Source organism: Xiphophorus maculatus, chromosome 16, assembly GCF_002775205.1.
Source record: "Xiphophorus maculatus strain JP 163 A chromosome 16, X_maculatus-5.0-male, whole genome shotgun sequence".
Classification (NCBI taxonomy): domain Eukaryota; kingdom Metazoa; phylum Chordata; class Actinopteri; order Cyprinodontiformes; family Poeciliidae; genus Xiphophorus; species Xiphophorus maculatus.
The window spans coordinates 13,341,697-13,367,757 of NC_036458.1; the positions used below are offsets into that span (position 1 = coordinate 13,341,697).

Sequence of the window (26,061 nt, forward strand, 5' to 3'; positions counted from 1 at the left end):
GTGTGCAGACACTGTAAGACATTATAACACAACACTGCAGACCATACAGAGTCAAAAGGCAATTGCCCCATATACAGAGGTTAGAGATCTCAATGCAGCAAGCCTGGGTTTGGTTCCCAACCTTTCCTGAGACCTTTGCTGCATGTCTTCCCTTTCTCTCTCTGCTCATTTCCTGTCTGGTGACTGTCAATAAAAGCCTCTAGTGCTGAAAAAAGACAGAAGCTACTTTCTTTAGTCTTTAGTGTAGGGAAGGTGTAAAATCTCAGTAAAACAAGTAAATGAATGCAGTCAGTTGTGCAAACCTCTATTTAGATGTATTCACTGAGTATGTGATTTAAAACATTTGAGCGGTTCGGATTTCATGCAACATTTCTGAACTTATATCATCTCTAATCCAGACACATACATTTGAAGTGCTGGGGTGTTTGTATCCTACTATTCCTGGTCTTCCAAATCACTCCTTACAGATGCCTGATCCATAGGAAAAATAATATTTCTATAGGGCAAAGCTATAATCAGTGGATATTCAAAAGCTTACAGAGGCACATTAACACCCATAAATTAAGGTGTTTTTTCTACATGACTTAATCTAGCAAGTATTATACTGGAATTTTAGAAATACTTTTACTTTACATTTTTTAAATGGCTTTTTAAATCTTCTTATATTGAAACAATTGTATCTGCAATGTTTTTGCAAATGTATTTCTTTCTTGGTATTGTGTAAACACATATCTTTTTCCTCCAAACCAGAAACCAGACCACATTTCTAGACATGTGGTCACGTTTGCTCATTATCAGTTAATCAAATAGCTTTAATTAGTAGCTTCTAACTCTCTAAATCTTGTTTCTTAATTTAAATCCCAGAGAAGTAGCCAAGATGAAAGAACAGATTACAACCACTAAGTGTACAAAATGAGGCCTGTGTCTGTGAGAATCTGCGGTGTGTGAAGATAAGATAGAATCGGCTCATTATACATTAGAGAATAAAAAAAACGATTGACTAAAAAAATTGTTTAATTTTGGTGACACTGCTACATACAATTTGTGGCACAGACTAAAAGTTTGTGATGTTCATTGTCAAAATTTCAGTTTAGTTGTCATACACTTGGAAATTGTAGAATATAAGATGTTTAAATGCACAAACACAGAAGTAAAATTAGCCTAAAGTCCAAGTTGGAAGCGCTTCTTTAGTCATTTTTATTTGGATGACCTTAATATTTATTTAATGTGATATCATAATCTCTAGCTGGTACTTCAAAAATGCTTTAGTCTTTTGCTGAATGCAGAGCCATATTTGCTACTGCTGACAAGACAGTGCAGGTTAGAGGCTGAGAGAAATTATGACACCTCATATTATGTGAGCGTGCATATTAAAATGTGTGTTGACAACTGAATTTACAACAGCAAAGCAAGTGTAATTTCTCTGGTCAGTCCTAAAGGCAACAATGCAAAAGAGAAAACTACAGACATAGAGAAATGTGAAAATAGCTCAAAGGGGATGGGTTACAAGGGAGATTCAGCACTCATCAGGGAATTCACTGAAATGATGGAAACGTTACAGGATTTCATTAAAATACATGTGAAAAGTTCAGTCTGCCATTATTATAAGCAAATCAGGACTAAATCTAGACATCAGAATTAACAGTGAGCTGTGAAACCAGCTTTCAAAGAGACATCACAATGCCTAGACACACTATATTAAAATGGGATTTAAAACAGGGTAGTTATACACAAGCATTAAGCTGTTAAATCAAGTTTTGCACTGAGCTGCACATTTTTCATCTGTAACACTTTCAAACAGCACCTCTCTGCTGAGAACGCAGGTTTTAATGACAATTTATCTTGCAACGCTCTTCTCAGCGGGGAGCAGGATCTGGCAGCATCATTAGTCTGTCTCCAATAAATGAGCTCCCATTCATAATGCACTCGCATCCGTCTACGAGTGTTTGTGTATGTGGAATAATTAAAGCCAAAATCAATGCCTTAGACATGAAGAGCAGAAGACAAAAGACTCCGCTGCTGTCTGAGTGAAGCTTATCAAGATTACACAATTCGTCATGTTTCACTGATGATTTCTTCTTTTTTTTTTGACAAAGAGAGAGCACAGTTAGAGACTTTCTGTGATATAATCAAAACATGTGGCGTCAAATGCTTAATTTTGAAAGCCCAGGACAGAACCCGCCTCTCCACACAAGTAGAACCTGAAATGGCTTCCAGGGAAAGTGGAAGTTCTACTAAAAGAGATCAAATTGGGTCAGTGGTAAGAGCACAGTGGGTCACAACGTTAACCTCAGAGACGTAAACATGTCAGATAGGCTAAACTCCTTGACAGTCCACCTTTCTGTGCAACTCCTTTTTCAGGAGCAACAAAGCAACAAGCAAGCTCAGACTGACATTTCTGGGGCAGATGGGTGTGTGTGCGTGTGTGTGCCGGTGTGTTTGTCCCTGACAGAGAAATGGACTACCTCTAGATAAAAATGCATTAGGGACAGAACAAAATTAGTTAACTTTAGTAGCAGTGCACCCAAATGTTCACGATAACTGATGTTCAGTAGCACCTATTTGAAACTAATTAGCTTTGCTTAATTTTCTTTTTCAAGCAGCTTAGCTTACCGCCAGCACATCATCAAGTTTAGAGTCTGCATCAGGATCCTCATTCTTTATAGAGAGGAACCCTTATCAGTTGTCCAAACACCATATTCTACCAACATGATGGAAATCTGGCTCAGCTGAACTTCTCTTCATATTGTTTGAATTTCTACATCTTTACTGAGGGATGATCTGCCGAATCAACTCATGAACTACTACTCCACTCTAACCAAGCCTCAGCCTCATCAAGACCTAAATCAAAACTAAATTAAGAAATGATTCAACTTATGTTCAGAATTAATGTTTCTAAAAAGTCCTTATTCATTCATCTATTTTTTTTAAATAAGGCAAAGGTTTAAAGATTTATGTCATAGCATCCAGTCTCAATAAGAATACTTATCATACCACTTCACCGCATTTGCAATTTATCTTTATAATTCTCTCCTGTTTGTTTACATACACCGTCTTTTAATTTGGCCCATTACAAATATGTTCCTCCTTCTGCTCAAACCTGTCACATAAATTATAGATAACATCTGTACTATTTGGATGTTTCTCTCTCTAGAGTCCTCAGAGAGCAAAGTTAGAAGTGACTAGATGCATAAATCTGCAGTTTCGTAACTCAGCTCACCTCTGTTATCCAAATTTGCACAGATGGAGACACTCCCTAGCAGCAGCAGGCTATATCCAATAACAACAGAACAAAAACGTCTCAAAAACAACCTGAACCGCAACAATGGGCAAACTGCAGAAATGTCTGGACTATTTTCTACTGAGAGCGCATAAAGCTTGCCCAGAAAATATAAGTGTACATATTTCATTCACTCAGAAATAGCTTGATAATGTCGTTTGAGTCATTTCTCTTTCGGAGGAGGCTGCAGTCTGTAAGAACAAAAACCTTACAGCACAGGAACAGTTTCTTCCCAGCTGGAGCTGAACTGTTTAACACATCTGAGAAACTGGACTTCATAAATTAGCTTTTGTAATCTTTTGCATATTTTCAAGTCCCTGCACTCAGTTTTGAACCTTGTGCGTCTAAATACTTATTTTTCCTCTGCTGTTTTCCATCTTTGAAACCTTTTGCACAGATGTTAAAAATGAAAAGAAAACATTCAAACCAAGAAAAAAGAAAAAGTCGGTGTAACAATAGACCAAGCAATAAACTCTGAGTTTGATTCAAAATTTTCCCAGAAGGGCCGGGTGCCCACACACTTTCAGGCACGCACATGGACCAACAGGAGGAACACACCGACACTGGCAGCAACACATGCCAGTCACATGTGCATGTGTCATCGTGGACTGAACCGAAGCACGAATTTGTCGTAACAGCTCTCCAGTATGGGGTCTGCGCACAGTATGCATGGATCTTCACACCATTTGGACTCCTTGTGAGGTCTGAAGTTAATTACACTGCAGTTCTAAGTGTCCTGAATGAAGGTTCCCCAATTTCTCAATCCCCTTTTCCTCATCTTCTCAAAGCCTTTTACCAAGCTCAGCCCCTTTAGCTTCAACTCCTAATACTTCTATTCTTTCCTCGGTTTTTATGAGATGACACACTGCAGCTTTTCTCTTTTTGCTTGACCTCTATGTGCTACCCCACATTATTCATTGCCTCTCCTGGAACGCTCCGTTTCCTCTGTCTGTCCCTCATTATCCTCTTCTGCTACATTCCCTGCTTCTTTAAAGGAGAAGATGAAGAAACTCTGATGCTTCCCCTGGTATAAAATTTCCCTAAATTCAGGCTAATCTAATAAACGCCTGACAGGATCTTGCTGCTTCCACATGTACATATTTTACCTGATAATTCTTGATGTCTCAATCGTTCCTCTAATATTTGAGCACTTTGATATCTTTAATGGACTTTTTCAATCTTTTCTGCAGCGTTTTTTTGGAACCAAACGTAATTACTCTCAAATGTCAAAAGAAGCACTTTGAGATCTGTTTTTCCCACTCATTAAAAGGTGGTACTAACATTTCAACAATAACAGATCTGCTTCCAATTACATTTTATAGGTTAAACAAAGCAAGGTACACTGCTGAGCAAGATGAACATCTCTATCCCTTTTTTAAAAAATTTGCCTGTGTTTATGAAAATTCTATATATTTTTTTTCAGATTGTACATTTTTTGGAGATATCTTTTTTTAAGAATATGCCTTTCAAATAAATTACAGCAATCTGACCATTTATCATTTTTTATGCCATTGAATCTAATTCAAACTCTTCCTCTATGTTTCTCAGTAATTTTATGGAGTACCTCAAACTGGAAAAGTTCAGATACTCGTAAATGTTGCAGGGTCGCATTGTCAAATTATAATAAACGTGGTGACTCTTCTTTAAAAATGCAAAAGTATAAGAGCAGGTGGTCTCTGCAAAAATGTGAATTTATTAATGTTTTTCCCTATAAGGAAAAATGTTCCATGTCAACAATATAAAATTTATGTGTGGGCATAATTATGCAGGTGAAGCACAATACATTGATTTTTTTCCCTTTGTCTCAAATACTCCCAGTATTTTTCTCTGGCAAATATTTTCATATTTGATTATTACCTTTTATTCTTAATTTAAGCATTTCAGCAGGTTAAACTGATGTAAGTACAGTTGGATTTTTGAGTTGTTTTCATTGCAATTTGATTTCTGGTTATTTTTAAATTTCTTGTTCCCTTGCTTTCTGTACAAATAGATTTTAATGGTGAATCTGTTGATAAGCGTTCTACCTTCAAATATACAGACAAAATTAACATCAGTGGAGATACACAAACGGTTGTATTATATATTCACAGTGGCAAGCAAGTTTCCCTTATAGAGAACACACAAGAAGATGGAAGAAACAGGTTTAGTTGTTTGAAGGAGAAACTGTTTTTTTCCTATTTTCTTTTCTTTCTTTTACTAAATTTGTGATACAAGAAATTTTGTAAATTGTAGTTTGGTGATATTTTCACAAAGTGCTAATAAAGTGCTAATAATCTACACTCCACTTATGTCCTTCAGTTGATGAAATAAACCTTTGTTTGTTGAAGTGAATCAATCAGTTTTTAGATCAGGCACCTAACAGATGGTTCACATCTTGTCAGATTGTCATGCAGTTAGTTTGTTGTGGAAAAGCCAAAGGAATATCCAAACACCATACGTTCCGACAAGTCTTGGTAATTACTTCTGTGCAGGTTTGGCTCATTTCAAAGAATGAGTAAAGGATGGGAGTAATTGAATAATCAATATCACTGGCAGATTGTTAATAATAATAATAATACAAAAAATCCATTAGCAGCAGACCCAGATGCAAGCATTATAAAACAGTTCATAAAACAAAACGCTTGCTGCGAGAAGCAAATAGCTGCTTTATTGGCCCACTAGCTCAGGCCTGTTTAAATTGGTCTCCACCCACCGCTGTGCAGAGACCCATGCTGCTACAACACAGACAGGCGTTTGCAAAAGTCAGCTGGTAGCTGCTCAACAGGACAGGCGTCTCATTGGGGGTGTTCTGGTAAAGAGGCCATTTTTTAGAGACGTAAGCAGGATGGTGGACAACATTAACACAGAGGCCCGACGTGAGGAGAGACAGACTGCATGCATTATCAAGTCACTTCTGTGTAAAGCAGTGTTTGCCAGATTTATATCTATTGTATCTAGGTTGCTGTGTGAGGATTAGATTTGCACATCCTAAGTAACAAGACATCATATAGCTTATGCGTGCACTCAACTAATAATCTCCTAATATCGAGTTTCCAAGTCTTTATTAGTTTCTCTGGCTTTGGACAGCTGGTGTACAACAGAGGAATTTCCCTTAACTAACTAACACATATGGGTGTGTAATGAGGTGTGCAACCCATAAATACAGAACGCTATTTTTTATCTGTAATTAAATCAACAGCACATGAAGCTGCACACATTTTCCAGTTGTTCAGGCATCTAAATCCAATTACTTTTTAATAATACAAGCATGGGGATTTGTGCAAAATATATCAACTTCACAGCATTTTAAGAAACAGAAAATTGTAAACTGCTCATTTGCTTTGCATGGATGCTGTCTCCTTTCCAAATTTTAACCTGAAAATCAACTGGATTCTCACGGACCAAGAACAGCAATTTTAGGTGTTTTAAGTGTTTTAGAGTATTTTCAATTTCTATGTTAAGTGGTTTGAGACCAACAGGGAGAAGCTAAACTTCAAATCAGATAAGAGAACAAATGCCGGAATCCTAGACTGGAAAACCAACCCAGCAAGAACCAGGGAAAATCAGAACAACATAGTGAATAATATTCATCATCACTATCTCATCGTTTGTAATATTGCAATTACAAAAGTCGACTTTGATAAAAAAAACGTTTATACTTTCATACTCCACGTAAGATGCATTCAAACTTTCTTTCTATTAATATTTGGCCTTTTATACAGACTAGTTGTCATTGTTTTTTATGTTCACACCTGATATAGTGGTCAGTGACAAGATGCTAAGACTCAAGTAAAGCGGAGAGGACATGGTAATGATTGATAAAAGAGTATGTTGCAGTAGTAGAATCAGTGTTGCACACTGTTGGGTGGTCCAATCAAGCACCCAACCAGCCAGATATCCAACCAACAATTCAAGCAACCAACCAAGCATCTATCTGGTAAATACTTATGGCCCAACATCACAATATTGCAGTTGGAAAAAAACTGATGGGTGGTCCAACCAAATAAAAAAACAACTATATGGCTAATGCGCCAATATATTTATTTACAACTCTATCTATAATAACAGTGTGTGCAATATTATAATCAGAAATACCTGGTTCATTGTCCAGCTAACTACCTCTTCAACCAACAAACCCACCAATCAACAAAATAGCTGTCCAACCAACATATTAGCCAAACACCATCAAGTCTTATAAGTCTGGTTAAGAAACTAACTAGCCAACCAACCAACTATCCGATCAGCACACCCTCTAACCAATTGAACTAATTAACAATATGATTAACAAATATTTTTAAAAATAATTTATTTGAAAGTTTGTTTTGAGGGGTATTTAAAAACTTTTAAATAATGCTTGAAAAGTGTTTTTAAAAAGAGTAGCTGTTAGTGTATTACTGTAAAGTAGAGTTTCCACGACAACTCTCTCACTGACAGTAATCTGTGAGGAATTACAACTCGGTACGTTGGTATGGGACATCTGGTCAGCCTAAAGTAATGATGCTTACTGCTTAGAATACAGACATGCTGTGAATTCTGACTAAAGAGCAGCCTTGTGCCCGCAGTCCCTCTGTGTTTTGGTCTTGCATAATCAAAACGTCTGCAATCTAAAGACTCGATCTGTTCCTCTGGATAATCTTCACGCAGACAGAAGTCCATCTTTAATTGACCTGCCTCGCATACATATTGGCTGGTTTGTATTGAATTCCTTCTTGTCAGCAGAGCTTGTGTTGATGTGCAGTGAGAGGCTCGACTCTCAAAGCGGTAATCCGCTTTCTGTGCACTTCAGCATTAAAACCAAGAGGAATTTGACATTGTGTAATATCTACTCAGTATAGAAATGTTATTTAGCTCTCATTTCTGCTGCTAGAAGTCAGAGCTGAGTGGCAAAGAAGATAAAGAAAGGAAGGAAAGCAAATTGTCCACGAAACAGCTAAGATATAGGCAACTATACTCCACAACAGGCGGGTCTACGGCTACCAAGATCCTTACGTAAATCCCTGATGTGTGTGCAAAGAGAGGAAGACCTGAAATCACCTGAAAATGACTGAGAGAGAGTTAAGTTTTGTACTCAAGCATAAAAAAGCAAATCAGCTGCAGAAAAAAATGCTTAACTGTCTGTTAATACTCCCACAGTAACTGTATGAGGACAGAGACTGTAACCTTTCAGAACTAGAAAACAACAAGAATCAGCCAGCTGTCACAGCTGCCAGCAGGAGCAGAAGAAGAAGGAAGGAACAAGGGATTTGCCATGTTTCAGCTCAACAACTGTCAGTGTGTCAAACTGTGGCAGCGCCATGCAGAAATTCAACACTGACGTATTCAAAATCCCACTGACGTATTGTGATACCTTGCCTAGTCGCTAGATCCTTCTATCTGCGCAGACGGACAGAGAGTGAAGAATAGCTAACAGTTATTGTACACCATAAGAAATGGAAGCCACATTGGTTTTCTGCACAGTTAGCTGCAACATTAACAACATGTATGGTAGAGATTGTCTATGTGAATTAAACCACTGGCAGGGAAATCAAACTTTTTGTTGGAATTAAGTATAAATGAACAACCATGGTCATAAAATGATTCCTTTAAGTGCAAAGATAAGAAGGTCAGAAGAGTCTCAATGAGATGGTTTAGAATTAATTTAAGAACCATTTATTTTAATTTTTTATTTTTATTTTAGGTATGCAGATACTGTAGAATTTACTAATTCAGCTCACATTATGTCCAGTAATTATTCTAGTGATTAAATGTACTTCATGCACCATTAAGAATCTAATTAGAAATCCTTTTCACACCATTTTCAATAAACGATATACAATAAACATCCCAGCCTACCAGCCAAATAGCTATCCCTCCAACAATTCAACCAAATAACAAAGCAAATACCTGATGAACAAACAAACCAGCCAGACAATTATCCATCTGACTACAACCAATAAACCACCAAAATTATTCAAAAAACAAACTATACCACCAAGTAACAAAAAACACCAATCTATGCAACAACCTAGCCAAACAAAAATTGCTTGCAGCAGCACCACTAACCTAAAACATAAATCATTTAAAGCATTGATTTGGATGCCTGTGGTCATCAATTGCAGAGAGCTTGTTTTCATTCCTACTTCTTGCTGGAATAAAGAAAGACAAGAAGGCCAGAAAGATTTTCAATAAAATATTCATTCAATGAGGATTCTAGAACTGAAGATACAGAATATTAAAAAAGTATGCCACATATAAAAGTATTCAACAATTATTTAAATACCGTGAACAATATCATGAACCATGGATCTGCCTCGCATTTTGATCTTGATTATCTGCAGGAATGAATAGTTGGACAACACAAAGCTCTCAGACCATCTTTGCAGATTGGTACATAAAAATGCACACTCTGAACTACAGTAATGCACTGACCCTTCTGTTCAGTGTCTTGTTGCAAATATCCAATTAATATTTTTCTAAATCTTCACCCTGGTTTGTGGATGATGATTGATGTTGCTGTATCTTCTCGGTGGTCTCATAGTAAAGATTGATACACATGTAGTGTATCAGCCTTCATTTGTCCATAGTTATTACTAATGTTGCTCTATTATTATAAGCTATTACTGTTGCACTGTAGAATATGTTCACTTGTCTTGTTCTCATTTATTGTGTAGAACCACATAAAAGCTCTGAATCAAAGATTTAATCATTTATGAATGGTCTGAGTGATTTCATTTAGTCACTAAATATTATTTCTATTAATAAGTTTGTCTGTTCAGAAATTGTGTTTTATACAGTATACACAACACTTTGATCACTGAAATTAGCTAAAATTTGGCAGCTGAAATTAGCATTAGCTTCTCAGTTAATTTTCAAGATCAGATCCTGATGTTGATATATCATCAGGTTTTACTGCCACTTGCTAGTCACATTGCCAAAATAAGCAACACAACTATACTGACACAGTTACTAATTAATGGGCTAAGTCACATTTCTTTTAACGTTTTGCATAAGGACACAAATGTCTAGATGGACATTTTTGCTATATAATTAACAGCAATTTCTCAACATGAGATCTTATTTGGATTTAGAGAATTGATGGTGCCACAGGTTTCTTTGGGGTTAATGTAGCAATCCACCTGTTTGCTTTTTGATTGCAGTTGTAATTTACACTTTCTTTATGATGTGACTAAACTGTAATGACTTAATATGCAGTCTCCCTGCACATTAGTCTTTTTTTAGTCTTAAAAAAGACCAAAAAAATGTCTTTTTTAGTCTTTTAGTCACTAATAGTTTCAGTGACTATTAGCACTGAAACTGAAGCTGCAAAGTTTCCAATGTGCTGGCCAAGTAACAAAGGTTCTATAAAGGAGACAATCTTTCAGTAAAGATACAGGAGTCATGAAACATCTAAGAACATGCCAGCTTTTGTACCCCTCTCATTTTCTCACCAATATTCTCATTTTCATCAAAGCTAAAAGCTAAAGGTGCCTCTCACTGCTGATCAGAGCAGCTGAGCAGAGTGAGTAGGTTTCAGGAAAGTCCGAATGTCAACAGGCCCGACCACTGATGACTGCTCTAATGGGGAACAGAGGGCAGAATGGAGTCGCACCAGTTTATACAAATGCTTGCTTAATGAGGAGTTTAGATGCCTCACCTGCACAAGTGTGTCAGTGTGTTGCTCAGTTATATCATGTCAGTGCAGAATTAATGGAAAAGGTAGCGACATACATTATGACTGTGAAGCAGAATGACTGAATGCACTTCTGACTGAGCAGCATACAGCAATGGTGATTAAATAGTACAGGCTAAATGGCAGCTAAACAACATATTGTTACTGTTATCTTTGGGTAAAATGTTCAGGCCTGACCTGATGAGATAATGGAAATTGGTGGAGGGTGACTAAGTGTACTTGTTCAAGTATTAAATTTGTGGCACCACTAACTGTATCAAAGATAAACAGATAAACTCCTTTCAACTTCTACCGATGAAAGGAGATATTTATATACACTGTATCAGCTTTTGTTTCTCAGAATCAGACATTGATAAAAAGGTTCTTATTATAGAACAAGATTATGAAAATATTTTTTATTTGCAAAATGTAAGAATAAGAAATCTTTCTTTGGTATTTTCTGCAAAGTCATATGTTTAGATACATTAAGATGCCTTTACATAATTTGGGGAAGTCCAGATGAAGATGAGATCTTGTTCATGTGGAAGATGACTATCAATAGGTGAGTTAATGAGTTAATTTACTGATGGGATAGATTGATTCACAACATTTGAGTTATATGGCAGCACACTTGTGGATGCATTGGAAGACAAACTTCAAATGCATATTTTTGTGACATAATTCAAAAATCAAAAGAAATTAGATAAGATTTTAGGTGGAGAACTGTTAATTTGGTCAATCTTTGAGTATAATATCCAGACACAGGACAAGAATATCAACAAAAACGACAAAATTTCCTGATCTGCCAGAGATAAAATGTTACAGAACATGTGTTTTGACCCCAGAACAACAACAGATTTTGTGAATATTCAGGGTAAATCTGCTGAGATGGCATCATTATCCACAGTGAAACAAGAGCTGTACCAGCAACAACTGAAAGTCCACTGAGAGTGGAAGAAGCTTTCCTACAAAAGTGACATAGATAGCAAAATTACAGTTTTATAAATGCATAGAGGAAAAAACCTTTCTGTGGCCTGATGAAATTAAAACTAAGTGTTTCACCATAATGACTGCTAACACATTAGGAGGAAAAAGGGGGAAGCTTGAAAGCCTGTGATCAAGTACAGCAGTAGCAACATCCTGTTGCCTCATGAGCTTCACTGTTAGAAAAACTGGTGTACTTCACAAAATAGATGTGAAAAATAATGTAAATATTAAAACACCATATCCAAATGTCATACAGGAAGTCAAAGTTTGTGGACAACTATGACAAATCATAGAGTTTAAAGGAGAATTCTACCATTAGTGAGAATGTGCTAACTTCTGAATTTGAAGAAGGTAAGGGAAAACAATCTCTCATTTTCAGGTGTTTAGCAAATAGAACTAATGTTTGTAATTTTAACAAACCTCAAACAGAAAAAGTTTATGGTCAGAGGTTTTTTTTAAAAAACAGCATATGCAACTATTAACAGTAGCCAATCAAGTTCATCCAGATCTGTGGTCACAACCTGCCATCCTTGAGAGCCAGAGTCCTGCAACTTTTAGATGTGTCCCTTGTCCTAAACGCTTGAAATGAATGGCTAAACTGCCGCACCAGCATGCGGTCAAATTCTACATAGCTGCTCTGATGATAAACTAATACTGGAACCAGGTGTGCTGAAGCAGAGAGACATCTAAAAGTTGCAGGAGAAAAAGGCTAAAATAAACAAGCGCAGCAGTGCTATCAAATAACATACCGTATTTTCCACACTATAAGGCGCACCACATTATAAGGCGCACCTTCAATGAATGGCATATTTTAAAACTTTTTTTTATATTTAAGGCGCACCAGATTATAAGGCGCACTCTCGGCTTTTGAGAAAATTGAAGGTTTTTAGGTGCGCCTTATAGTGCGGAAAATACGGTAACTTAGAGAACCACCTGCGCTGTATTAAAGTTGGAGACATCTTGGCTTGTAATTATAATTTGATCTGTAGGTCAGTTAAGAAGATGTGAGTTTGTTGTGAGTGTCAAATTGTTCATCTATGGATGACTCTCTTTCATTCACAGGTTCTAGAGAGATCCTTGACTCGAAATACAGTGCTGTCTACAGCCAACGCTCCAACATGTTGAATGAAAAACACAAAAGCTAGAAGAGAGGAGGAGAGAGGACTTTTCCCTGTGATGGTAATGCAAACATCTCTCCATCTTCTCCGTGTCGTTGAGCGAGCGGATCCGAGCGTCTGTCGGACAGATGACGCCATTCACAGATTGAGGCTGACACCAGGGTCACTCTCCGCCCACAGAGCAAAGGGGCAGTGTACATGTGTGCAAGAGAAAAAGTGACATTGTGTGTGTGTTTCCAAGCCCAAAGCCAGATTCAGAGTCATGACACCACACACATACTGATTCAGAAAGCTTTGAGGCAGAAAAGGAGGGTGGAGAGAAGGAGGGATTGGTAGGCTTCAGTGAATCATCATCTTACTCTGAGGACAGAGAACCACAAGAAGTCCCACTTCTACACAGAGCTGCATATTAATGCACTGGTGTATGGCAGCTAAATGTGTACATCAGTATGCAGAGATCAGATCATCATTTCTGTCACGGCGAACATATCAGAGAGATGGAAATAAACGTCCAAGAGTCAGTTGGACATGTGGTTTTAAGGGTGAAAGCTTATTTTTCAAAAATACTACTCAGACTTTACGGAAAGATTAATGAAACTCACTTTATATATTGCTTGTCATCTTTCAAACAACATCTTTTGGTCATTTTTTTCTATTTATTTAGTTATTTTCTGTATGTAAATGTTTGTGTACTGTGTACTTCAATAAGAGATGCCACGGGGCAGAAGTCAACTTTTCAGAGTAGTTGTCCACATTTTTAAACACATTCATCCTTCAATGGCAGTCTGTGAATTTGGTTCACAAAACCAACGTTTGAAAAAGTAATTGCCCTTTATATCTAATCCCTTATGCCACCCTTAGCAGCGACAGCTGCCAATAAGTGTTTGTGATATCTGACACAGAGTTGTCTGCATCACTGTGGAGGAATCCTGGTCTTTTTTTGCAGAATTACTTCAACTCAGCAAATTCAGCTTGTGTTCGTTAGATCATGCCATAGAATCTCAATCAGATTTAAGTCCAGAGTGTGAAATTCACCCCTAATCTAGTTTCGGGAAGTTTCATCCCCAGACCACCACAATACCACCACCACATTTCACTGTAGGTTAGACGTTTTCTTTTCTGAAATGCTCAGTCAGCTTTCTGCCAGATGTTATGGGGAAAAAGAAAAAAATGGACATCTTTTAAGGAAACATTTCTTAATAATTCACCTGATTCTTGTTCCTCTTAAAACAAGAAACTGCAAATTATCATAAAGCAGTATTTTTCATTCATGTTTCAACAATTTGTAAATGCAATTTAAAAAATTCTATTTAAAAATAAAGTAAATCAGATCTCAAGATATTGTGCAACAAATCTTTTAAACCTTTGATTCATAGCTCCAAAATGTGTAATCCATTTCTGGATTACACATAAAAAGAGTTGCTCATTTTGATTCCATGAAATAATTTCATATTGTCTGAGTCAAAAAATTTGGCAAGTTGTTTAATATGTTAAAGGAGTTAATTAGTTTTACTCAGAGATTTTGAGCCTCCTGAGAGGCTCATCATTTTGGTATGCTGGACCTGAAGGAGATTGGAATGCAAAGTTTGATGTTTTTTCAATTATTATTTCAAACTTTGTGTGCTTTGATTGACTAAAGTGTCAAATCCTGAGAAAGCTTAAATGAGATCAAGTGTTTTGTATCTTTAAAGAGCTGCTGGTGAATCCCATATCTTCATTTAGCATTCAAAGCGTTTCATCCTTCAGAGACCTCCTTACTGACTCCGAGCTGAAGCAGTTTGAAAGATAATAGGCATAATAACAGGCATGCAAAGATTCACAATGGGAAGTCTAAACCATCGATGTAGGTGTGTGAGCACTAGAGAGAGAGATGAAAGAGAGACGTAGTTAAGTGGGCTTAAAGACAGAGCTATGCTTCTGAATGACAAGAGTGGGCCCAGAAGTATTATAAATGATAAGGGATGAAGGGCAAGCGCAAACGAGAAGACAAGGCAAAAAAAGTAGATAAACAAAAAGCATTAAAATTGCATGCTTTTATAGTTGCCTTATATGTGATAGCTTTAATAAAGTACTCTCACTTCTAACCATTAAAACTATTTGGGGTTTTATTTAAGGAGAGGAAGTTAAGCAAAGAAAACCAGTAGGAGGTGTGAAACTAGCATTACATACAAAGTATGTAATTAATCAAGAACTTAAAACAATGCACTTATTATGAATGCAGTTTTCGATTTGTTTTCTGAATGCACTATTATTGTGAATGTACATCCTTCAATTGGCTTATCCATGCAAAATTCATTAACAGCACTTTCAGCCTGGTGAAGCTGAAGAGAGGGCCCACCAGAGACTTAATTGGCTTTTTCTGTTTTGCGCCATGGAGCGGAGATGAACAAAACTCTTCTAATTAGAGCATGTGTTACCACACACAGTGTATTTTCACTGTTAATGTCCCCTTCCTCCAGAATTAAGGTGACCTCAAATGCTGGATTGTGGCACATTTTCAAAACATGTTTCCAGTTCAACGCCGGAAATTGAGCAAACTGTGTATATGCAGCTCCCTGCTGATTTCTTAACAATCCTCATGCAATGTCACGACTGTTGGTATCACATCTGCAATAGGATGTTTCCTCATGATCTGCAGAATATCTCCGCAGCAGAGGTTTCTGTGACTCCACCAGTACCATTGTTGCTTTTTAGAGGAAAACACTATTAAGAGATTAATGAGCTAATCAGTGGCATGAGTGGATGCATCTGAAAGTGTCTTCTGCAGCATTGCGAGCTGCTCTGAGCACCCAACTAGAAAAGTTACTATGTTTAATGTTTTTGAACTTTCAGGATCTATTCATCCTGAACAATTCTGTTCTATTCTCCAAGACAAATATTTGTACATTTCTGTTCCCAAATAGAATCCTGAAGACAACTTCAGATGTAAAATTTTACTTTTTGCAAAATCCTGCTTTACAGCCTCTACTCTCGCAAACACTTGTTGTGACATTGCTTTTTAAAACAAAGACGGATAAGAAACGCTAGAAAATGATCTATTTTAAAAGTTACTAATATGTCTTATAGGTTCTCAAGAGAAATTGAAATAGTCCACAATGAGTAAAAGCAGGTCAAAGTTTCACAAAAAAAGATATGAAATAAGCTGCAAAATTCTGATCTATGAATCTCTAAAGACATCATTAATTCTAAGAGAAGCTGCATTCATGTATCCTTTCTCTCCTGCCTCCTTTTTCACATTACTAAACACAATAAGATATTTTGAATGTACAAGTAAAGGTCAATTTTATTTCCTTATTCTATCCCCATGCCTCTTGTTTGTCATGTGGTGTAGAGGTTGAAATATTCCACTATAAATTGAGACATAGCTTACAAAAGCTATGTCTTTTAGCATCAGCATGCTTAACCATACTGATGGCAAAGCATGTCTTTACCATCAGGAATCTGGGGTGTTGTGTTTGCAAGGTCAATTTTTTATATTTCTGGCTGAGGTAGCTACTAGCAGGCGTCCACCAAAATGCAATTCATCCATTCATCGGCTGGAGGGTGAGAGGAGCTGGCTGCCAGTGTGCCTGACTGTTAACCTTCGTGGTAACACCAAGCTCTCTGTGTTTTCTCTTGTGTTTTCTATATGTTCCCTGCCAAAACTAATGATCTGTTTGTTCTCCTCTTTTAGCACAACATACTCAAAGAGGACTAAAATCTGGATTTATTTGTCTGAGAAGTTTCCTGGTTCTCCGTCTGGATCACTGTTTCCCGGCTGGCAACCTCAAGGCTCCTCGTCATCTCCACCTTCATCCTTCGCACTACCCGTCTGCCCTTCAACACTCTCACCACTCAACCTGCTGCCTTCTACGATGATCTCTCGATCACTTACCTGCTACAGGCCTTCTCTCTGCTCAACTTGCTGCTTCTCTCCAAAACACTTACCTGCTTTAAGCCTCTGAGCTCTTCCTGCTCAGTCTGCTGCAAACCTCCAATGTTCTTCCCACATCATCTGCTCCAAGCCTTCTGCTCTCCCTCTGGTCCAACATCTTGGAGCCTCATCGGTTCTTCGTTCAAACCTCCAAACAAGCCAACCACCCGGTCTCCCCTCATTCCTCCCTGGCAGACATTTCTTCCACCCTGCTCCCGATTCCCCGTGCCAACAAGATGTTACTCTGGACCAAAACTGTCTCACTATTCTTCTTCTTGTAAAATAAACTATTTTAAAAGTTTTATTGTTCTTCTGGGAGTAATCTTGCATGTGGGCCAGAATCTTATCAAAAACCACGACAGTTACAATTTTCAATTAACAGACCCAATGTGAAAATACCCATATATGCAATGAATCCATTTATCCAGCTGGTTGCAGACTAAGGGTGTTTTTTCATACTAGTCAGAGATCTGCATTGATGCCAAAAATAATACATTAAAATACAAACTGCCAGCCTGCCTACCTGCATGCCCACATATCCATCTATCCAAATACACACACATATAAACATGTATCTTTATCCTTTCCAACATTTGGCTTTTCTGGAAAGCAGCCTTCAAAAAATATCTGACATTGTCAAAAGCAGAACTGACATATTTAATCAATAAAACCTCTAAATACTTATATCAAACTCTCACAATTAATGTAGATAACTTTAAATTCACCTCGGCTTATTTATTGTAGTATTGATCGCTTTGAATGATCAGTATAATTATTTGCTCCATTCTACATTTAAACATAGGAATAAAAATACCACTGAAGCCACATTTCTCACCCTAAATCTTATATTTTCTTAAACCATTTGCGCTCATCTTCCTGCTATGATTTAACAGCAACAGAAGACAATTAAATTATAACCTGTAATGACTGCCAGTTAATAAAATTGTGATGGTTCTATGCAACAAGTGGCTGGCAGGAAAAAAAACATGAAAGTCATTTTGCATTTATTCTTGATTGAGTTATCTTATTTGTTTCAGGGACAAAGAAACTTCAATCAATTTAGTTAGAAATGTGATTGAAAGACAAGAACAAGTAAAAAGCAAACACTTTTGTGACTTTTGCAGCAATTAACCCCAGATTGCACAATAGTTGGCAAGGTGGGTTCATTGTTTGCAAGGTGGAAAATATGAAATAAATGAAGTACTGTATTTGTCAGTTTGACATATATTTTATGTAAATTATTTTTTTTCAATAAGAATTCTGACATTAATTGCAACAGCTGAATAAATAAACACAAACCATAAACTTACATCTGTGTCAGGACCCTTATCGGCACCAGGACAGGAGAAGCTGACAAACTCATGGCACCGTTTGTGGACCACAAAACAACAAACTGAAAAAGAGAAGTAGAAGAAAAAAAATAGGTATTTAGTAATCATAATTTGTGAAACAAAATTGTGTTTCTGTCATCGTTCTCTTCTATAATCATAACATAATCTTCAGATAGTCGTCTGAAGTGGAAAATACCAGAGGACAAACAAACACAAAGTACTTTATCCTTGTTCTGTTTTATGTAAACTATTTAGCAAACAGTTTCGACAGGAGAGATAAACACTTAAGGAATGGCGGTAAGGCACTGATTGTGCAAGAAAATTATTATCAATCAACCTAAAACTGAGTTATATGAGCACAACGAAGAAAAACCACAAAGACAAACAAATGCATGTGTACACCCACACTCACACCCACATTGAAAAAAATGGCACATAATATTCAGTGTTCTACAGATATTGGCTACTTGTAATCTGATGGAGTTGATGGAAATGGTGTTATTGTCTTCCACTGGACTCGGATACATCTGATACATCTGTGCGTCTCAGTGTCAGCAATGGTGGCATTTACATTGGGACCTCGCCGCAGATCCAGAGGGAAGAGGAAAAAACCCGTGGACATCTGTGACAGCTTGCACACAAGCTGACTGTATTTTTCTCCGTCATTATCTGAAATTTGCTATTCTTTTCGTCTTTTTTTATATTCTCACACGATCTGTCTGCTGTGCTCTTTGTCAAGCTGCCTGCCTGTTCATGTGTGCTTTTGTGATGTCTCACCACAGAATACGTGTGGTTTCTGTGTTTCCCAGTGCCAGCTTAGTCGCTGTTGCCAGACAATCTGACGGGTGCAGATGAAACAACAGAAAGTGGTTTACACAGAAGTCTAAGGAACAGTGCGGGATTTCACAGACTCTGGGAAGCAGCGAACCGACTGATGGACGGATATATGGTTGGAAGAATGGATTCACATTAGGAGTTCTCAATCCATCCATCCATTTTCTGTGCACCCTAGTCCCTTAGAGGGGTCAGAAGGGGTGCTGGTGCCTATCTCAAGCTAACGTTCCGGGCGAGAGGCGGGGTACACCCTGGACAGGTCACCAGTCTGTCGCAGGAGTTCTCAATATATCATCAAATTTATCATTATTGAAATATTACAGTATGTAAAATGAAAATACCAAAAACATTTTGCATTGCAATAACCTCTTGGTACAATCACATGTGGATGTGGGACTGCGACCATTGGGTCGTCCTTGCTGCAGCCTATTTACAGTATGTGAATCATGAGTGTAATGACGGTTTTATTATACTTCATTTTAACCTCAATTTATTGGCATTGCTCACAGTTCACTCACACATCCTTGCTATTGCTTGGTGTTGGTCTCAGACCTGTTTGATTCTCCCAATGAATTAAATGGAATGACTTGACACTAATCTCAGTTCAGAGATATGAAGGGGTCAGTAAGCGGCACACACTGGAAAGGATAAATCTAGCTTCGGGCAGTGCATGTTTCTGTCAGAGTCAGTGTGCGTGTTAGTGAAGCTTATCCAAGACAGAGACGATATCTCCCTGTGGCTAAAATCCCTGGCGTCGACTTTTGACTGCATGCATGCCCAATGAATCGTACATAAATCTAAAAGCAGTGTTAAGAACGTAAGAGTCAATGTAGTTCAATGACTGAACAGAAGAGACTCTGCAAACTCATGTTTGGTCACAATCATGGAACTCCACCCCCATAAAAAAGTAAAAAATAAAAAATAGGTTGAGTTTTATTTGTGGTATTGTGAACAAATACAATTTAAAAAATATTTTTGGAACTTCAGTTCAGGCTTGTAGCTCTCATTAGTTTTGCTGATTTCCATGTCCATAGTCAAGAAATTAAAATGTGAAAAAAAAGAAAACAAGCCCAATCCAGCTGATGCACAGCCAAGAATTGCTGAAGATAGATAGAATGTTTGGACCACTGAAATATGTCATCAACACATAACACAACAGTTATGGGAAAAAAAGGTACTTTATCCAATGTGTAGAAAGAAGTAAGGGGATCTGTAATTTTAATGGGGCAGCTGGAAGAACAAATTTGTACCTTCCCCTGGGCATAAATGGATTCAATGGAGAGTCCAGTCTTCTTGTAATTCAGTACAGATTTGTTTGGCTTCCTGTGACAAACACTATGATTCAACAGCACAATTCCTAGAAGTATCCATAGTGAAATTATTCCCATTTCTGACCAGTATTTTATTCTGATCCACACTGGCAGGGGTCAAAAATATAGAAGTTGTAGATGAAATCAGCCAAAATTCAACTTTTCTACAAATATGAAGGAAAAGTAATAGCAATTTATTGGATGATGCAATAAATATAAGATTTGGGTGTAAAAATAAGTTTATACTTCACACTTTCTCAAAGCTCCTTTAGAATGATGAATTGCTCTCCAGACTTTACCCAAAATTAGAGAATGATTTCTGTCATAACTTTAACACGCTAACAAATAAAAGATGCAAAAAAGAAAATTGCATAGAACTGTAGAAAGGGCTTGCTAAAATAGTCGATTAAACTGAAGCTTCAACACTGTTTGACTCTAGAATTTTAAGACACATTTCTTATTTCAGAATTCAGAAAAAGATCTAAAACTATTTAAAACCTGTTAGATAAAACCTTCCAAACCTTTGCATCTCACAAAAAGTTGCTTTGTTAATACTTTTTTTGTCCTATTTTTCTTCCATAATGTGACACTTAGCAGTACCTTCAGCCTCTGCAGAGGATCCAGTTGTGCTGAGCGACAGAGCACTGGCAATCCAATGACACAGAGACACATTCTCTGGGGATATTATGATTAATTACTATGTTCTTTGTTTCGCCTGCTTAATTACACAACCACACAGATAAGGAGCTTTGACATTATAAAGCAGCTTACACCACAAGTACACTGCTGTGTGGTGGACCATGGTAAGCACATAATAACATTTCAACTGGAGAATGTTTCACACGTACTCTTACAAATGTGGTCATATTACTTCCCCAGAGAGTGTATTTAGACCATTTTATCTAGTAATCAACAGAGTCTCTATTAATAGAGCCGCGTTGCGCTGGGGATTCAGCAAAACAACTTGAGACAGAACCTTGGTCGATTTGGATCTCCCAGAGTGCCTCCAAACATACAAAGAGGATGGCTTTGATCTGAGATTCATGGGAAGAAGATGGAGCAAAGGAAGTAAAATCTTGACAGATTATTTTGCAGAGAGGGCTGCAGGGTTAGTCTTGAGAAGAATGCTTCATAAAGAGTTGTTGGGCAGAAGTTGGGTGACAGGTTTTTACCACTGCTGTTTCTGTGCTCTTTTGGATGTTCATTCAACCACAAAGAAAAGCTTCCTTCTCCCCCCCCCAAGAAGTCAGGTGATTTTGGAAAAATGTTCTACCCCCTGCCAGCAGCTACCCTTTTGGTCTTTTTGATGTAGATTTTCTGTCATTTAAAGCACAGAAAAATGGCAGAGAAGAAGGGGAGGGGAGCGGTGAGAGAGGTGCATTGTCCTCTCTTGGTTATTTTTAGGCTCAATTCTGGCCGGGGCTGGAACAGAGTGTACTGAACCCCGGCGTTGTGGAGATGTGAGGGAAGACATTTCCTCTCTACACCTTGCCAGTGGACACTAAAAATACACAGGCAACATACGCTGTGCAAACAGGACAACACGTCTGAAGCCGGCATACATGGGAAAGAGCGATGGATGATGAATGGAAACCATTTCTGCCATCAGCCTGTATCCGTTCGGAAACAAACTAATGGAAACATGGCAAAGTAGCTGTGGAAAGAACAATACAGGTGCAGTCTCCTGTATATGTTAAGTTCTTGAACTATTTTGACAGAGTTTGAAGGTCTTAAAGAAACTACATCCATGTCTGGTATACGATTCTAATCTTTTCTACAAGCCTTCTGCTCTTATTTAATCTTAACTCGAAAAGCTGGTTCGTCGTCTTTTACAGATAAGCCTTGTTTCACTTCTTTATCTCTATTCTGGGATCAGGTGTATAGCAGAGTATCTCCTTGGCACAATAAACAATGCACACGCTTTCTACCTTTTGTAAAGTTCCCAGTGCCAAAGTTTTTAACTTTTTACATGTGACAAAATGTGTCAAGATGGATGACCTTTTATTTATGTGTACCCCAGTGCTAGGGGGGGAAAAAAATTATTTTTGTGTTTTGTCATATTTAAATATTTGAGATAATCAGCCAAGGCAAAGTTAATATGAAGCATAACAGAAATATAATTTAATTTGTTAAGGAAAATGCTATTCAAACCAACCTAGAACTGTATGGAATTATAATTGCAATCTCCGTTAATCATAATAATTTTTTGTGCAATTTTATTAGCCACACCCAGATTTGTTGAATCAACAAATCACTTACAAAAGACCAATCTGACAGCATAAAATAGGTTAAACAATCAAAATCATAGCAACCTCTAATCCGAGGAACTTTAAGAACAGATTAGAAACAAAGTTACTGACATAACTCAGTCTTGAAAGGGCCTCCAAACACCTCAAATTAGAGGCATTATCTACAAATGGAGAAAACACGGAATGGTGGAAAATCTTCCTGGGTAGCCAAACACAATTGCTCCAAAAGAAAATTGATAACTTCTCCAAGAGATCACAAAAGAACATAAAGCACAGCAGACCTCGGTTGCCTCAGTTAAGGTCAGTGTTCAACATTAAATAAGAAAAAGGAGACTGGAAGAAAACAGCATCCATGGAAGCACACAACCAAAAGTACTGGTGACTAAAGGAACACAAAGGTTGAAAAAAAAACCCGGTAAAATATTTTTTAGATTGAAGTGGCAAAAGTGAAACTTTTTAAAATACTTCAGTTACATTGTGTGTAAAACTAACATTTCAGCATTGTGGCTCTATGATAGAGAGCACCCTGCAATGACTTATCTGAAGTCCTGATGCGAGGAGTTTGTTTCCCATGAGACAACGTAACCCAGTGCCTCTTCCACTGAATCCATTAGCTTAGATCAAGCAGGTAGGAGTCCCATATTGCGTTCTGTGTCTTTTTTAATTGTTTCGAAAATAATCCGTCTACTAAGCTTAGATTGATGGTAATTGTGAGTTTTGGGAGAAAGCAGTATTGGAATAATTTTCTTTACATACATTTTCAACTAAATGCTCAGAGAATGTTAATTTGTATTCCAATGTGCCAAGTTTATTAATTAGGAAATATGCAGAAGTTTTTTAGATTGATGTTCTTGTTTTGCTGAGTAAAATGCAGAAACTGAATCTGTGAGTGATTCAAAAACACTTCCATTAAAGTGAATCCTACTCCACTGTTTACAACACTCAACACAGTAAGCAGCCCTTAAGCAGAGTAGTCATCCCAGCTCAGCAGATAATGATGGAAAGTCAAGTAGTATTTTCACATCAAGTTGTTTCATCCCCTATGTGCACTGCACAGAGCAGTTTAAAACTGTGCAGAGAAAACATTAAACATTACAGGAAAGTGCAACTCCAGGAGAGCCAAAAACAATTTTTTTTATTCTAAAATTTGTATTCACTGATCTGTAATATTCCATATAAAGATAGTCTAGGGATAATGTACACCAAGGCTGTTTGCACAGGATTATAGTAGGAAAGTTGCAGCCATGTGCCGTTATCACAGCACTGCTCTATAATAGCAGGAGAAAGAGGCCTGGAGGTGTATATTTATCCAACACCAAGACGCAAAGTCATCAGCAGTGGCTTAATTTATTCATCCTGGAACAATTATAAAGTTTTCTTCGAACATTTTTTGGCTAATATACTACACTAAAAAGATTATTTGCCATTGGAAACCACAAGCTCATAATCTTCCCTCAAATGGACTGTGAAATCCTCAGAGCTTCAAATCGGGTCTCAGCTAGCAGCTACAAGTGAATGTTCATATCCGTAAACTTAGAATATAATGAGCAAGTACAGCTTTTTTTGTGAGGGTCAAATAGATCAAGCTTTCTCTAGAATGATGGCAAACTCATTTAATTGCCTCTACAGTTGCTGAAACATAGTAACTGTCATGCATGCCTTCACAATTTAGCTTAATCTCATAATAATGAGGTGAAGTATGTGATATATTATCTTCTGTCACAAAAGAGAAAAATATGGCAACATTTTATGCAATAACTCCTACTATTATCACAATTTGTTTTTGTCTTGTTTGTTTTGACTCCAGTTTCGTATTAGTTTTACCAAGAAAGGTCATTTAATTCAGTCAAAATAAATTCCTCTTTAGCTGCCTTTTATACCATAAACATAAAAATACATCAACTAATCTGAAAGCAAAGTCAGTTCACCTTCAAATCCTTCCTCAAGAAAAAAAATAAAAAGATCAAGCATTGGTGTCTAAAAGCTGTGGCCACACAAAAGCAGAGCAAGCTGCTTTGACGTAGCCCAATATCCAGAGAGTGTCTGTCCTCTTCCCACCACCTTTGGGAGCTGAAGTGCATGTGTGGCATATTGGCAAGCAAGAGGGAGGAAATGAAGGGAGTTGCAGCTACAACAAAGGGGCTGGAAATTCGATTTCACCTCATACATTCAATTATGCATGTTGTAGGCACATAAAGGACAGAAATGGGGCCATAAGGACACAAAGACTTGAAGCAGTGAATGTGCAACCTTGATAGCAACAATCGAGCCATTTGTGAAGCCCAAAGATGTCAACTTTAAGAAAAAAAAACAAGAGTAGAGATTTAAAGCAGAAACACAAAGAAGTGAGATTTGATAAGCAACAGTCAGAGCGCATTTCTTTCTCTTTTTGTGACACATAAGTGAAATGTCTCAACAATCACAATTGTTCAACACAGAGCAGCAAAACAGCTCCTCAAACCGGTGCACACACCTGCTTTATGCTCATTTTATATGGAAGATTTCATATCTCAGTAGGGATGAATATACGAGTTGAGTTTAAATGGAGTCCAAGGTGAGTTTGGCCTTGTGATGTTTGATCTCAGTGCCAGGTGGACCCAGCCCGTCCCTATTCACACAGCTCTGTGGGATGACAGGTGATGGCAGATATCCCTTTGGCTCAGAGCCTCCTCAGATCTCTGTTTGATTATACATGTCTGAATGGCTCGCTACAGCAAACACAGACAGCGGCGATGTGGTCCCCGGGGGAAGAGTTTATCTCTGTTTCACATATTATTACTTACATCTCTCACTTTCACACCAAACACTTCACAGCAGCAGACATGCAAAATGTGTAGTGTGTCACTTGTAAGGCTTGTAAGTGATGATTATCTTCCCCCAAATTGTTCCCTTCTGGTTTAAAACAACATGTAAAATGTTAGTAGGCCTAAATAGCCCAAATATTGCAATCAATCCTCCCTTACTTTGTATTTGTCTTGACATTTATTTTCAGGAAAAAAAGTCTTTGCTGATTCCTAGAAGATGGTTTGGATTAAATACAGAATAAAGCATAAGGCGCTGTGATTTGTCTTGCAAATATAATTCCATCCTTTGAATTTTTACATGCATTCATTTAACATCTATTTTATTGGTTAACACATTGTCTTCGTTAATACAGGTTTGTAAATTATGCTGTGCAAGCTATCATTACAAATAGCTTCTTTAACTCCAGTACTCCTATAAAATCTAGTGTACACAATTGCCTAGAGTAGTTCATTGATTTGTTACTATGAATGCCACAAAAGCTTCTTAGAAATTATGCCATGGAGCAATGACCAACCAATCATCTGGAAATAAAAATTGTATGGAATACCTGTAAACCTACAAAGACAAGGTTATTCAGCTAAACTGTGAATTAACGAACGCATTAATC

The 26,061-nt window shown here is 37.4% G+C and overlaps 1 protein-coding gene across 2 annotated transcripts in view; it reads right to left on the reverse strand.

Annotated features, from left to right (window-relative positions):
- LOC102227289 (protein kinase C alpha type) overlaps window positions 1–26,061 on the reverse strand; it is a 101,080-nt gene that overhangs the window by 52,200 nt on the left and 22,819 nt on the right. For both annotated transcript variants that reach the window (XM_023349220.1, XM_023349219.1), the window contains exon 3: window positions 18,236–18,318. In XM_023349220.1, coding sequence (XP_023204988.1) covers window positions 18,236–18,318 — 83 coding nt within the window. The remainder of the gene's footprint in view (window positions 1–18,235; window positions 18,319–26,061) is intronic.